The 13,869-nt window shown below is 38.1% G+C and overlaps 1 protein-coding gene across 2 annotated transcripts in view; it reads left to right on the forward strand.

Moving 5' to 3' along the window:
- NEK7 (NIMA related kinase 7) overlaps positions 1 to 13,869 on the forward strand; it is a 70,054-nt gene that overhangs the window by 32,048 nt on the left and 24,137 nt on the right. For both annotated transcript variants that reach the window (XR_007205282.1, XM_048312194.1), the window contains exons 6-7: positions 9,862 to 9,970; positions 12,162 to 12,269. Coding sequence is in view for 1 of the 2 variants with exons in the window: in XM_048312194.1 (XP_048168151.1) it covers positions 9,862 to 9,970; positions 12,162 to 12,269 (217 nt within the window). In the remaining variant the exon portion in view is untranslated. The remainder of the gene's footprint in view (positions 1 to 9,861; positions 9,971 to 12,161; positions 12,270 to 13,869) is intronic.

Raw genomic sequence — 13,869 nt, forward strand, 5'->3', positions numbered from 1 at the left:
GTGTTCAGTGCTGAATGGAGGCTCAGGCACTTCATTCTGAGCTGGGCTGGTGAACAGGTGCAGGTCAGAAACTTGTGCACGAGTTGTTTTTGGGAGCTTAGCAGTGCATCTTGCCCCTCTGGTCTTGTGGCATGGCAGTGTCTTGAGGGGGCATGTCCTGCTGCAGCAGCTCATTGCTTTTTCTCTCTGCACACCAGCTGCCCTGGGTGCTGGCTGCCTCAGAGCCCATTATTACCCTTTCTTACTGCAGGGAAGCTGGTTGTGTTGCTGGGAATGGAAAACTGTCACTTTTTTTTTCCAAAGTATTTTCTGGTAGATTGGTGTCCTGGGAATGTGCGATAGATGTAGAGATGCTTTTGCAGAAAGTAGGATTTCCTGGTAAGTGTTGATAGTACATGGTAGCTATAGTTCAACTGTTTAATTGCAATAGCAGTAATTCTCTTTTGCTGTGATACTTGCAAGATTTTTGGGAGTATGAAGTTAGGGAAGCATTTGTATTGAGAAGAGGTGCAGTGTCAGAATTTAGCAGGTCAGGTATTAAATTTTGCATGCCCTTCCCAGGATTTTGGGAAACTCCCAGCTATTAATTGAGGGTTATTGTTTGGTTATTCATCTCTTTATTATCCAAAACATTGATCTAAACCTTTAGCAGTTGTAGGAGATAGTTGGTGTTCCTGTTTGGAAAGTTGGTGGGAAAAATGATGCTTCCTGTGTGTTTTGAATGGCAGTGTTGCTGAAGCTGTTTTCTGCCATGCACACACATGTCCAGCAGGACTAACTGTTGGCTGCTAGGATTGCCAATTATTTAGTTGTGTGAGAATGTTTTCAGTTTGTCAAAATATAGCAATTTCCTGCTAAAACGTTGCATGCCAACATTTCATTATATTATCTTGCAACCATGTAATCTGAAATATTCTATGCCCCTTGTGCCTTGAAACAGATGTAAAACTAAGGGATTTTTCTTACACTGATGGCTGTGAAAATTCACCTAAATTTCAATTCTTCTAATATATGGGCTTAACAGAAATTGCTGGAGCATAGTTCCAAAAGTGGAGAATTTCTGTACGTGTAGAGCTGTGGGAACCCCCTGCATCTCTCGGTGCTGACATGACCTGAGTGACTGTCAGGTCTTCAGCCTGGAGCAGGACGGGTGACTGAAATGGCATGGCCAGAAATAGCTTTTTCCAGATGCTTTGGATGGGCTGAAGCTTTCATGTGTCTCGAGGATGCTTATTCTTTCTAACAACCTGGGAAATGGAATAATCTGAGATGAATGTGGGGAAGACAGAAAACAAGGCAGACTGAGGAGTAGGCTGGGACAAGTAGCTGAGTGATCCTTAAGCCAGGAGAGGGAGGGTCTGACTGGGAAGAAGGAAGACAAGTAACACCTGTACTGGCTGGTTGGCAGTGTTTGAGAGACGGCAGACAGGAGATTTGTGCCACTGGGAGTAGAGACTGAGGAGTGTAAGAAAATTAGAGCAGTGTATTGGGAAACTGTGAAACGGGATTTCCAGTACTGGACATGGGGACAGGAAGGTTGGAGAAGAGCTGATGTGTTGTCAGAGAACAGGACAGACTGGGCAAGGATCCTTGAGACAGACAAACTGGCTGCCAGCAGGGAGAGAGCCTGGATGGGCTAAGTCAGACTGGCTGGGAACAGGATGGGATGTGACTCAGTGTTAAGGGTGTAGCTACTCTGTGTAGAAATGGTTGTATCTGTGCTGCCTTATTTGCTGCAATGGTCGTTTTCAAGGCAGGGAATTTGAAAGACAAAGGTTTTGTGGTTAGTACAATTCAAGGTTTTTCCAAAGACAGTCCTTACTGGTTCTTTTCCCAAGGGATACTGTATAAACCACTTCAACCGCTGCTTTTTTGGGGAATTCTCATTGCTTATTCTGTATTTCTGACATTCAAGGCAAAACTCTGGGTCTTGATTTGTAGAAGTATTGAGTGTTCACAGCTTCATTCTGAGTGGAAACTCCGCTTTGAAGACTTGACTGTTTCATAAAGCTATGTATGTTGAGAAGGAGGTGCTTAAATTGGTGCCAGAATTAATTAACACTTTTGATCTCTATTCTTGGCCCACATTCTAATCTGTAAAGTAGAAATATTACTACCTCATCATTTCTAAGGCCATTTGTGGAGATATTTTATTAATTTGATATTCCAACAATGCACACTAGGAAGCTGTACCCCTCCCTGAAACTTATATTTAGTAATGGGTTATGAATAGCGCACAATAAACAAAGCCTAGAGACATTTTCAAACTGCTCATTAGCTGAGTGTCATGAATGAATGAGTAAAGGGTCTTCTAACAGAAAGAAAACAGAACTGAAAACTGCGTGCACATGCTCTCAAGGGGGAGAAATCACGGTGGCTCTAATTCTGAGATTTTTCTTATACATATATTTATGTCCAAATAGTTGACATAATGGTTTTGGAAAAAGTATTTTTAAAGTAGTCTTTTATGCATGTTTGTGTGATTTTTTTTTTTTTTTTTTTTTTATGATACTAATTTATCTTGATCTGTAATTGCAGATTTTAAAGCATGTTATCTGGTTCTTTTGTCTTTCAGCAGTATCTGTGTCTCTTGTGCTTTTTTTTTCCTTCCATGACTGCTAGATTTAATTTAAAGAACAAAAAACCCCATTACCACCACCCCCATGCCAAACCTCCTCACACAAACTATTTTTATTGAGCATATGGTTATATTTTATTATATAGAACAGTTTGGCACTTTGCTGAAGCTGCATCATTGATACATGTTAAAAGCTTCAAAATATTTTTTTGCTCAGTGGGGTTTTTTTTTTGCTTTCTGTATCACCTTTACCTTAGCTTTTTTCCATACTCATTTTTGAAAAAAGCTTCAAAAGATAAAGTGTAGCTTGAAGAAGCCTTTAATATAATAGGATAGTGTAACACAGGGTGTGCTAATTACAGATCAAAGCTAAACTATTTTTGAGTGCTTTTTCCTAAAGGAGGAACCTGGAGCTTTGAACCAGTCAGGCTAATTTTTGCCACTAACCTTTTTTAAAGCTACTAAAAAACTTCTAAAATTTTTTCTTTTATTTTTTCTTTTTTTTTTTACCTCCTGTAATTAGAAAAATAATGCATCCTTATTCAACTTTGTGTATCTGTGTTAGCTGTGTAGCAGGTAGAAAAGCGGGGCAGGGTGTTCTGAGAGGAAGCGGCTGCTCTGTGGATGGAGCTGTGAAGTCTTAAAAGAAAAAGCCAAGGCACAGAGCCCTGGCAGGGTGGGAGAGCTGCTTCTGGTGAGCTTTTCCTCCATCCATGTGTGTTACTGGGGTGTCTGACAGGTGCTCCACTGTCACCTCTGCTGTCAGCCACAGGTAACCACGAGAGCAGCAGCACCAGTTTCTGTGCATCTTACATACGTGTGCTGGCAGAATGAGAGCTGGCTGGTCCCCCCAGTTTATATTCAGTGGGATAATTGGGCTGGGTAATTGCCAGGCAGCCTTGTTAGTTTTGCTGTGAGTCAGCCATTGTGTGTGTCTGCCACTGGAACAATAAGAATAAGCGGGCAGATTTTCTGCTAAAATAATTAGACAATCGACAGTGTTTTGTCTTGTGGCCAGTTGCCTTCACAGACATCACACCTGAAGCTATTGTGGAAGTACTGGCCGTACACAGAGGGAAAATAATGGTGTCAGTCAGCTATGAAAAGTTAACTTGACAGTAAACTTCATTTAACTTACACAGGCTGTTCCAACAGGCTTTGAAGATTTCATCTCCTGCTTTGCCCACTGGTTCTAAAATTATCTGTGAACCTTTAAAGAGCAGGGGGCGTTGGAAGATTTTATTAAATAATGGTTCTAGGTACTTTTCTTGTTTGAAATGCCCTGCAAACAACACTTGGGGATTAATTTTAATTTTTCCACAGTTGTGTTTGAAAAATTTGCACTGTCAGTGTTTGCACTATGTGGATAACTTGCTGAGAATAAAGAGATTTCAAATCTGTCTGCCTTGTTTGTTAAGAAAAGATTAAAAAAAAAGTTAAGATGATAGCTTCTGTATTTACTGTGTCATGCTATTGCTTTTTATTAGGAAGTAGAGTTAATGATTCAAGCATGAGTTTCACCTCTTCGTGCTGTACCAGTTTTCCCAAGGGGATTTTATTGGAGAGAGATGCATGTAAACAAATACTGTTGAATTTAAACATGTGGCTGTGTGTTTTAAGAAGCCCTGCTCAGCAGTAATAGCAGAGACAAGGAAAATGATGTAGTATTGGAAATTTTATATTAGTGGTTCTGCAAGTATATTGGATTTCAGTAGGTGATCTCTCTTTCTGAACATTGTATGTCCTTGCTCTTTTGCACCAGCAAAAATGTTAGGTGGAACAGAGGGACTGTAGGTGGGCTGCCCAATAAGGAAAAATGAAATTAATCCTTGCAAAGAAAGTTGGCTAAAAATACATGTATGCGGAGTGCAGAGCTTTCTAAGGAATCTGAGTTTAACCAGGATTCTTATTAAGTCTGATTATTAGCATGAAAGAATATATACTAAAATGGAAAGCATGAAAAATTTTACTTTACAAGGCTTGTTATTTCTTGTAAGTGAATGTCCTTTTTTTTTGATTGTGTATGAAATAAGAGTCTGCTTGAGAAGATGCTTCTATCTCAATTCTGTGGTGTCCATGCAGCATTCTTCTGTTGTTTTTTTTTTTCTTTGGTTGGTTTTTTTAAAGGAGAGACCACAGTTTAATTCTACTGACTTGTCCTTCTGATGCTAGTAGGTACTTCCATTAGTACCATTCTTTTGTGTTAATTTTTGTACTGTCTTGGTCTTCTGTTGCTCTTGATAAAACAAATGTTGTATACTAAGATGACAAAGAGGGGAGGATTTAATTTTTTAAAACTCTTTTTTGTGAATTCTGAAAGGGGAAAAAAAGATGTATGGCATCTTCAGTAACTGGAGATGTAAGCAACTGTAAATAAAAGTTGGAAAAGTAACCAGGTAAATATTTTTATTTTTGTCACTTTATTGGCTGAATACTTGCTGCTTTTGGTATGTTCAGCTGATAGATGACAAATAGTTTGGGTGGGTTTTTTTGGTATTTTTTCTTTTTTTACAAGTAAGAGACAGCTGCTACCCTTGAAATGTAGGCAAATTTGATCACACTGTATATCAAACTGACTGAATGAATCAGGATGTGGTGGGAAGTTCTATTTTTATTCTGCAGAGAAAGCAAAGAAAAATGGCAGAAAACTTGCCATGATCTAAAGAGATGGGCAGCTGAATTAATCAAGGAACAGAGCCAGACAAAATTCATGGGATTCTGTGTTGCTACTGGAATTATTTAGCTTTTTAAATAGAAAATAAGACTTAGGTGGAGACTTCATTTCTACATACATGAGTCTCCAAAATATTGGGATATTGCGGCCCATCTTCACTGGTCTTTCTGACCCTGCATGCCCTTGCCTATTCTGGTTTGTTTCTTTTGTACTCACAGAGTGAGAACTCTTCCTTGTGCTTCCATAATTTCCTACCATAGCTGCCTGACCTCCTCTTTCCTCTTTGTTCTTCCTCCTCGGCCATATTAAAAAAGGCTCCCAAAGAAACACAGTCAGAAGTGGTCAAGAGCTTTATTATGTGTTACTCAGAAGTTCTGTGTAATCATTTCTGCATCTCTTTCCTCTTGGTGCAGTTCAGATTTCTTCCCACTGGTATCTGGTCGTTGAATCACTGTGTAATAAGTCTGTACAATGAAATACAAAAACCTTCCATGCTTTCTATTTTTGTAAGACATAAATGAAGTCATGAGAACAAAAAGATGTGATCAAGATTCTTATCAAATCACAAAAGAAAGGAAGGAATCTGTTTAAAGTAATGAAATAATAATTTTCATTTTACTTTTCTTGCAGATACTGTCTTTCAAAAAACAGCTCTAGGCTACAGCATGTGTAGTGAAAAATTCAGGTATACGTTCCTGTGGACTTGACAGCTTCACAGTTCTTTTCTTTTTTTAAATAATGACTCTACAAAATTGTTTAGATCAGTTCATCAACTCCCTGCAAGAGAAGTTCATAAACATCTTGCTTTCTTTAGTCCAGTAAGCTTCTTAAACACTCACTGTGTTGTCTTTTTTTCTTACTTATTCCTGGTTTTTTTCTCTGTTCAGTGAGTCCTAGACCAGACTAAATCACACCTTAAAATCCTCTGTTGCACCAACATCAGAACTGGATGCTAAATTTTTTCCAAGCATGGTTGTTGAGATGTAGGCAGTCATATCTGAATTTCCAGTTGTGTGGAAATCTGCAGGAAATCCTTAGTTTTCTTATAAAATCCAAACATAGTCCTGCATGTTTCCCCTAAAGAATATTGTCTGAATTGTGCCTTTTAAGCGTAGGTAGGACCAACTGCTAACTGCTGTCACTTTTACTTTTGGAGTTTGACCTTTAAAGCACCATCTTTAGAAACTCAGTATAATATAATTTCATGCCTTTATATTGACTTCAGACTTTTTTATCCATCTATCCTCTACTTTTGTTTGTCAAGAAACTGGCATTTGCTATTCAGGTGCAGGGCAGCTATGTTTAATTTCATTAGGATGGAAACATTTGGAGAATATTTAATTTTTTCTTTAGCAATCCATTAGAGAACCAGGAGATTTCTGTTTTCCCACTGAAACTGCTCAGTCATTCTTTAAAAAGGGTGAAAATATGAACTGGTGATACAGCCTGCCTACTTAAAAGCTCTTTAAGGCATTCGATTAGCAAATTGATGACCACCAAAATTTCCAGGTGCATTAAATGACTGAATTTCAGTTTTATCCACAATGTACTGACATTGTGGAGACTCTTCAAAGTAGTTTTTTGTGGTCCCATTCTCAGATGGAGATGGTAATTTCATGGGATATGGCTGTTGAGACAAGTAATTCTTGTTGGGAGACAGCCTGCTGCCGAAGCATGCCCGGTGTTCTCTGCTTACCTGATAAAGCACTGGCTTGCAGCACTGCCCAAGTTTTGAATGCACATGTACAAGCAGCTCCCTTTTTGCCCAGTTTGAACTATTTCGAGATTGATCTTTCACCTCAAACAGGATCATGTTTTTTTAATGTCGCACCTAGAAGGTCAGTGGTCTGAGGGACATCAGGATTGTCCTTTGAGCCTAAGACAGGTGGAAGAGGTAGAATAATGAAGTGTTGAAGATGAGAGCATTTCAGAGAGCTGTATGTCAGGCTGTATTCCTCTGAGGGCAAATTTGGGCAGGTAATGCCAACCTATGTACAGTGGGAGAGAACTATATTAACTTGGTGGTGTGGACCTTAGGATGCTTCAGGCACTAAGTGAATTAATTTCAGCATTGACTATGGTGCTGCTATGCTGTGCTACAACAGAGGTTAAAAATTACTGTTGCAGCATCATGTCTTCTGCATTCTGGCCTCCCTGTAGGGAGGGAGCAAACACCATAATCGTTAGAACTGTGTTTTGCATTGTGGACTGTTGTAAAGTGGAGGAGAAAGAAAAGGATCCTACTTTGAACACAGTTAATGTGTGCTATATGAATTTAATTATGCTGTTCGCCATAAAAATAGGTTTGACTGTGTTTTCCATCAGCTTACTTTTCTTGTTAGAAGGTAAGGTTCTAAACAGAAATGAAGTTTCTTTTCCTTATTGACTTTTCTCAGATTTAACTGTGGCTGCTGGGCTATTTCCTAGGAGTGTACAACTTGTTTCAATAGCTAGTTTTGCAAAACTCATCTTTTTGATAGTGGTGGCTTTTCATCACTATTTTGCCTATTGATGGACAACAGCCCAAGAAAAAATTGAGAACATATATTTTGAGGGAAGAAGATAGTGTAATTAATTACTTAACAGCATAATGTTCAATGAGTTTATTTTAAAGATAATTGTATTATTTTTAAGCCCATGCAAGTGAAAATGCTGCCTGTTTCTTTGTTTAGTTTTAAACATTGTTAGCAAATCTAGCAACTCTTTTCCATTTTCTTTAGATAAATTCTCTGGGGTTAAGTAATATTATTGATGCTTTCAGGAGGAGGTAATCATTGTCCTGCAAAATTATTACTATAGCCTTCAGCAGAATGAGACTATGTCTGACACACTTAGGTTGCATCTTTGCACTGTAAGAACTGAAGCCAGTTTTGTAGCTTACGTCAGCTACAGTGCTGGAGATGGCAAGTGAATGAAGCGTTAAAAGAAAACTTGTACATAAATACTTTGAAAGTACATTGATGTACTTTAGGTAAATGGGAATGGGAATCTGTAATGGAAAGTCTTCCCGTTTCAGACACTTTTGTGAATGGCATTTTATCACCGCTTGTACTTGCATTCGAGTTAAAAAAATAATAATTCAGAATGTTTAAATAAAGTACCTAGTTATAATTATGATCATTTCAGAATGCATTTTAAATCAAGGAACTATGCTTTCATGTACACATACTTAGATGTATTGTGTATTTGTTTTTAAATGAAAAGAAACCTGGTCTCCATCTTCCTGTTGACATCAAACAATCCTCTGATATGCAAATCCAGCTATGGGGAGAACAGATACACAGGGTTTGTTTGGATTCAGTCCAAGACTGAAAGAAAATTTTATTTAAAGATGTAATTTATATGCTTTGCCTCATTTAAATGAAAATGAATTTTGAAATAATCCCTATAACTAAAAACATTTTGGTGGAATGTTAAGATCCTTTGTATGACTGATGCGTTTTGCTATAGGTAGTTGAAAAGCATCTTTCTCATACTCCTGTGTGTGTATAAGGTGTAGATGCAGCTGTCAGCTTCTCAGTGGCATGTTTTAACATAGTATGAAAATATTTTTATTTTTGCAGATTAATAAGTGTTTGTTATGTGAACTTTCTTAAGGCGTGTATGAGTGTGAAGTCTGTCTGTGCACACACTATTAAAATACATCTAAGTACTTCGCTTTCCATCTAAAATTTTGCTAGTCTTAATGTTGTTTATGTATTTTCTTTATGTGTTTAACTTCAAAACCTGACACAATAAGATTTCTTTGGAAACAGAGGCTAAAAAAACAACAATTTTTTGATCTTTTTACCTTTAACTGCGAAATTTATCATGATTAAACTTGTATATTTTAACATTGGCTGGATTCCAGGTTTTCAGTATGCATCTTTGGAGGACTGTTACTCAGTTGCTGAGTACAATATTTGAAGATGATGTGTATAGCAGAGTGTAATTGCTTTGTGTAAGCTTTAAGAGGCCAGTGAACTGTTACCAGTGATCAGGAATGGTTTTTTACGCAGGATGAAAAATAGTTGAACAGCAGTTCTGTCACTGTGTAATTTTCAGAAATCACAGTTCCTTTAGTCCCCTTTCATGTATTGGGGAAGTTTTTAAAACTGATGTGACCAATTTCTCTTATATGATCTTAGTTTGTGACTGTGTGATACTGCTATTCTTTTTTTTCCTTCTATTTAGAAAATGAGGGTGTGGAAATCAGTGTTGGTTTAAGGAAGTATTTAGTTTGAGAAGTTCTGTGGCACATACCTTTGTATTTGACCTTTATTTGTTCTGTGGCTTTATACTAGATTACTCTGACCACATTAATCCAACACTGAGGAGTGCTAAATAGTGTATAAATCCTTTATTGGGGTAGGAGTTTTATTTCATTAATGTTGTTTGTGGCCCTATGTGTGGACCGACTTACACACATGCATTGATGATACATATATTAATGTTTAAGGGAAAAGCTTTCTGTGTCAAGAAATTTTGTTAAACCTTTCTCAGTAGGTTGTGAGCCTCTTGTGTTTTTTGTTTTCTTTTTTTAATTAAGGATTTTCTGTCTTTTTTTTTTTCAGTCATTTTATGTAAGTTTTAATTTTTAATATTCACTGTCCGTCTTTATTTTTTTAAGCATTTTAAGAAACAGAAGAGGTTGATTCCTGAAAGAACAGTTTGGAAGTACTTTGTTCAGCTTTGCAGTGCCTTGGAACATATGCATTCTCGTCGTGTTATGCATAGAGGTAATACAGGATCAAAGATGATTTGTCCTTACTAAACCTTTGACTATGTGAAAATTAAGCTGGTTGGAATCAGTTTTGACAGCTGACACAATGTGTGTTTCTGTAAGGCTTTATAAGTAATAGAAAAGTGAGAGAAGTTTGAGGTTGTACGTTTGTTGTGGTAGTCATTTGTTTGATAGCAAGTTTTTCAAGATAAGCAATAGTTCTGGAAGTGATGGATACCCTGCCATTGCTACTTCATTTTTCTGGCTCTTATTTTCTGTCCTGTTCTTATTCTTCTGTATTTGCCCATTGTCTTGCCCAAGTGTTGTTACCTGCCTTCTTGCACAGATCTGTCAATCCATTCTTTACACCTCTTGCACCTGGTTGTCCTAAGAGCATCTGCTCCTGCTCTGCCTACTTGTGATGTACAGCTCTTCTCCTAGTCGCTTCTCTATTGGATTATGTGCAGGTGTGAGCATTTTCTCCACTTCTCTGCTCCTTTCCATTATTTTCAATCTCTGTGTCAATACTGTGTCCCAACAACCGTTGGAGGTGCCAGCTGTCCCTGTCAGGTGCTAAATTTCCGTGGCCCATTTTAAACCTCAGTGCTGCTGTCCCCTCTGGATGTGGTCTTCATTTCACTCCTAACTCTTGAGTCAAAGAAAACAGATCACAGTATAGCTTCTTCTCAGATCTACTATTTTTTTTTTCCTTTTTGAAATCCCCCTGGTTATGGATTGTGAGTTGTGTGTGGGCTGTGTCTTTTTGGGTTCAGGTGAAATTACCTGTCCTAGGTTGGTGGCTCCTTGTGCTGGGGTGCAGGTCACTGCCTGATAGAAACAGTCCCTTGATGTCTGCTGAGCTCTGTCATTTGCAGCTAGAAATGTTGCACCCTTCAGCAGATCAGCATTGATACCTCTGCCCCTGCAAATGGCTTTCCCTTGTAATTCTTTTTTTTCCTCTTTGTACAGATGCCTGCAAGTGCAAATGGTACAAAGAGGACATAAAATACAGATTCTTTCCATAGGGTACAAGTATCTTCCTTTAATGCTTTTATAACTAAATTAGTTAATTTCTGTATATCTTAGCTCAAAACAAAAGGATTTAAGTTCCTTAAACTGAAATACTAAGTTCAAAGCTTCTGGCAAACCTATGCCAAATCTATTGGTTCTGTGGTTACGCACCAAAAGCAATGACAATTAAAGCTATTTTTAAGTTGAGCTATATCCATGTTGGATTATTACAGAAAGGGTTATCCAAACGCCCAAAACTAGGTCAGATGGCAGCAGAACATAATTGTTTCTGTCTTCCTCTAAAGCTTAAAAGGTTTTTTAACTTTTTACTGGAAACCTGAAAATGCTGGTGTTTGAAGGGTAATTAACCATTCGTTTTACTGTGCCTGTATTTTACGCAAACTGTAATCCCCTCTTATCAAAGTGAACTGATTTCTGTAAGTTTAGAGCCAGGGTGCATTGCTCTTCAGCAGAGTAAGAGCTAAACTCCCTTGCCAAACAAATAACAGGTCAGTTTATTTAAGGTAAGTACCTTGTTAGAAATCAGAATAAAAGTCTCTGGTGTTGTCTCTAAGGGCTTGGATTAAAACTTAAACTGGATATTACTTGTGAAAAATAACTGTCTGGGGTATGCATCATTATTTTTCTTTGTTTCTACTTGATTAGCCCAATTCTCTTGATGAGTTCACATAACCATTCTCCTGAGTAAACTTGCCTTTTTTTTTTTTTTTATGCCTGCTCTTACAGAGAATCAGTTGTCTATTCCAAATAAGTAACGTTATGCCACTGTGGGTAATTTGATCAGCAAAAGTGATGAAAAATGTTTTACAGTTCTTGAAAACATTCTTGGGCTGTTACTTAAGGCATAGCAAAAGAGGTTCTCTAGTTCTAATGTAAGTCCTTCTATGTAGCCTTGTATAAAGTAGTAGTGAACTCCCCTGTATATGCTGCTGGAATTTGGGTGTGTGGTTTTTTTGTTTGCTTGTTTTTAAAAAAAAAATACTTTCCATGGCTCTTGGTTTTCTTTGCTTGAGTGAAGTTCTACATTGCAGGTCCATTCTTTCTGAATAGCGCTGTCAAATCTTACCAATATTAGCTGTAAATAAAATCCTCTTTTGGTCTGTTATTAATAGAACAGTAGCTTTTCTTGCAACATCACTGTGACTCTTACAGTTTTAAATTTGTTCTTCTTTCAGATATAAAGCCAGCAAATGTGTTCATTACAGCTACAGGAGTAGTAAAGCTTGGAGACCTTGGACTTGGTCGATTTTTCAGCTCCAAAACCACAGCTGCACATTCTTTAGGTAAGCTTTCTCTGTGATACAGGTGTTGGACAGGTAGAGGTTTTTACATGGTGGAAATACTGTGCCCACTCAGGAGGAGGAAGAAAAGGGTTAGGACCAGCTAAAGCTCTTCCTAAGTAGTAATAAAACCATGGTGCTAAAGGTGTTCTTAATAAAAAAATGGTCGGCACCATGGACAAATACAGAAAAGCTGTAACACGGAGGCATTACTTTCAGCATACTTGGGGTATTTTCCCTCCTTTGTTTGGATAACTTAATGCACATTTCTACCTCTTAACAAATCTTTAAGACAGTAGTGTTTCCTAGAAATGCCAGGAAAAAATAAGGTGGTAATATGGACGCATTTTTAAAAAATTGACTTGAACTTCAGTCAGTGTTGGAAGGAATCTAGTAATTCTGTGTGCCTGCATGAGTAGCACTAACGACCTGTTGGTTACATGGTTTCAAAGGGCTCTCAGAGGAGCTTCCCTTTTTTAAGGTGATATTTCTCGATATAAACTAAGGTAGGTGAGGGGAGTTCAGAACTGGGGTTTGTGAGCCATAAAGACTTTAAAAACAAAACCCCCAAAACAAACAACAAAAACAATACCCAGATAGCTTTTTTTTTTCAGTCTTGTTTTTATAAGTTTTCTGAAATGCTCAGTTTGCTTTTTGCTAGCTTACAAAACTAGCAATGTATTATCTATATCCAAACAAAATATTCATGTCATTTACATCTTTTGAGTAGCATGTGGAGACTAGGATGATTAAGAAGCTTTTAAAGAAGAAAAATTAAATATTTGGCATATATTTTAAGTTTTAAAGTAGGTAATGGATAAATGACAGAATCTAAGAGGATCTCTGTAGAAGGGAAAAGCCTTGTAAATAGAATAACATGTTCTTTAAAGAGAAATGTAGGAATTAGTGTTCATAATACTGTTAAGTTGGGTTTTTGTAGATAAGAAAAAATTCTTTTCCCTCACTGAAGTGTCTGTGTTTGGTGGTTGCTGAATTCCAGCTTGTTTGTTGATTGCATGTTTGTCATGTTTGTGCCACATTTTTGGTGTGAGTGATACATGTGTTCATGGCCAAAAATACAGTATTTTGAATAGGCAATTTTTGACACTACCCTTACTTCCCTGTCCTCCAAGAAGCCTTTGGTCACTCTTTTGTGCCTTCCAGTTTTTAGCATGTTGGGTGGACACTGGTAAAGTCAAACCCATTTATAACTGCTGAGGTGTTAATGGGAACCCCAGACACAGAGTGCAGTCTTGCATTAAGGACAGTGAGGAGGAGTGGAGAGCCCTGGCTGGAAATGTGCTTGGGTTCCACGCTGAGGATCAGTCAGATGTGGCACTGAACATCTGATACTGTCACAGGGAGCAGTGTGTCACCTGAAGTGCTGCTGTCCACGCTGCCCTTGTCAGCCAGCGGCCATCTCTGGCAGCGCTGTGGAGAGGCTGCGTTGGGTTCTTGTCGGTGGATTCTGATACTGCCTGCAAATGGAAGGAGGGTGGGAGGGAGCTGTAAACCCTAATGTGAGGATGAGGAGCTCATGAATAAAGCAGAAGTCAGCAGTGAGGGCGGGAGAGTAGACTTGTGTTCTGAGGCACAAGTCAGG

The sequence above is a fragment of the Corvus hawaiiensis genome, chromosome 9 (assembly GCF_020740725.1).
Source record: "Corvus hawaiiensis isolate bCorHaw1 chromosome 9, bCorHaw1.pri.cur, whole genome shotgun sequence".
Classification (NCBI taxonomy): Eukaryota; Metazoa; Chordata; class Aves; order Passeriformes; family Corvidae; genus Corvus; species Corvus hawaiiensis.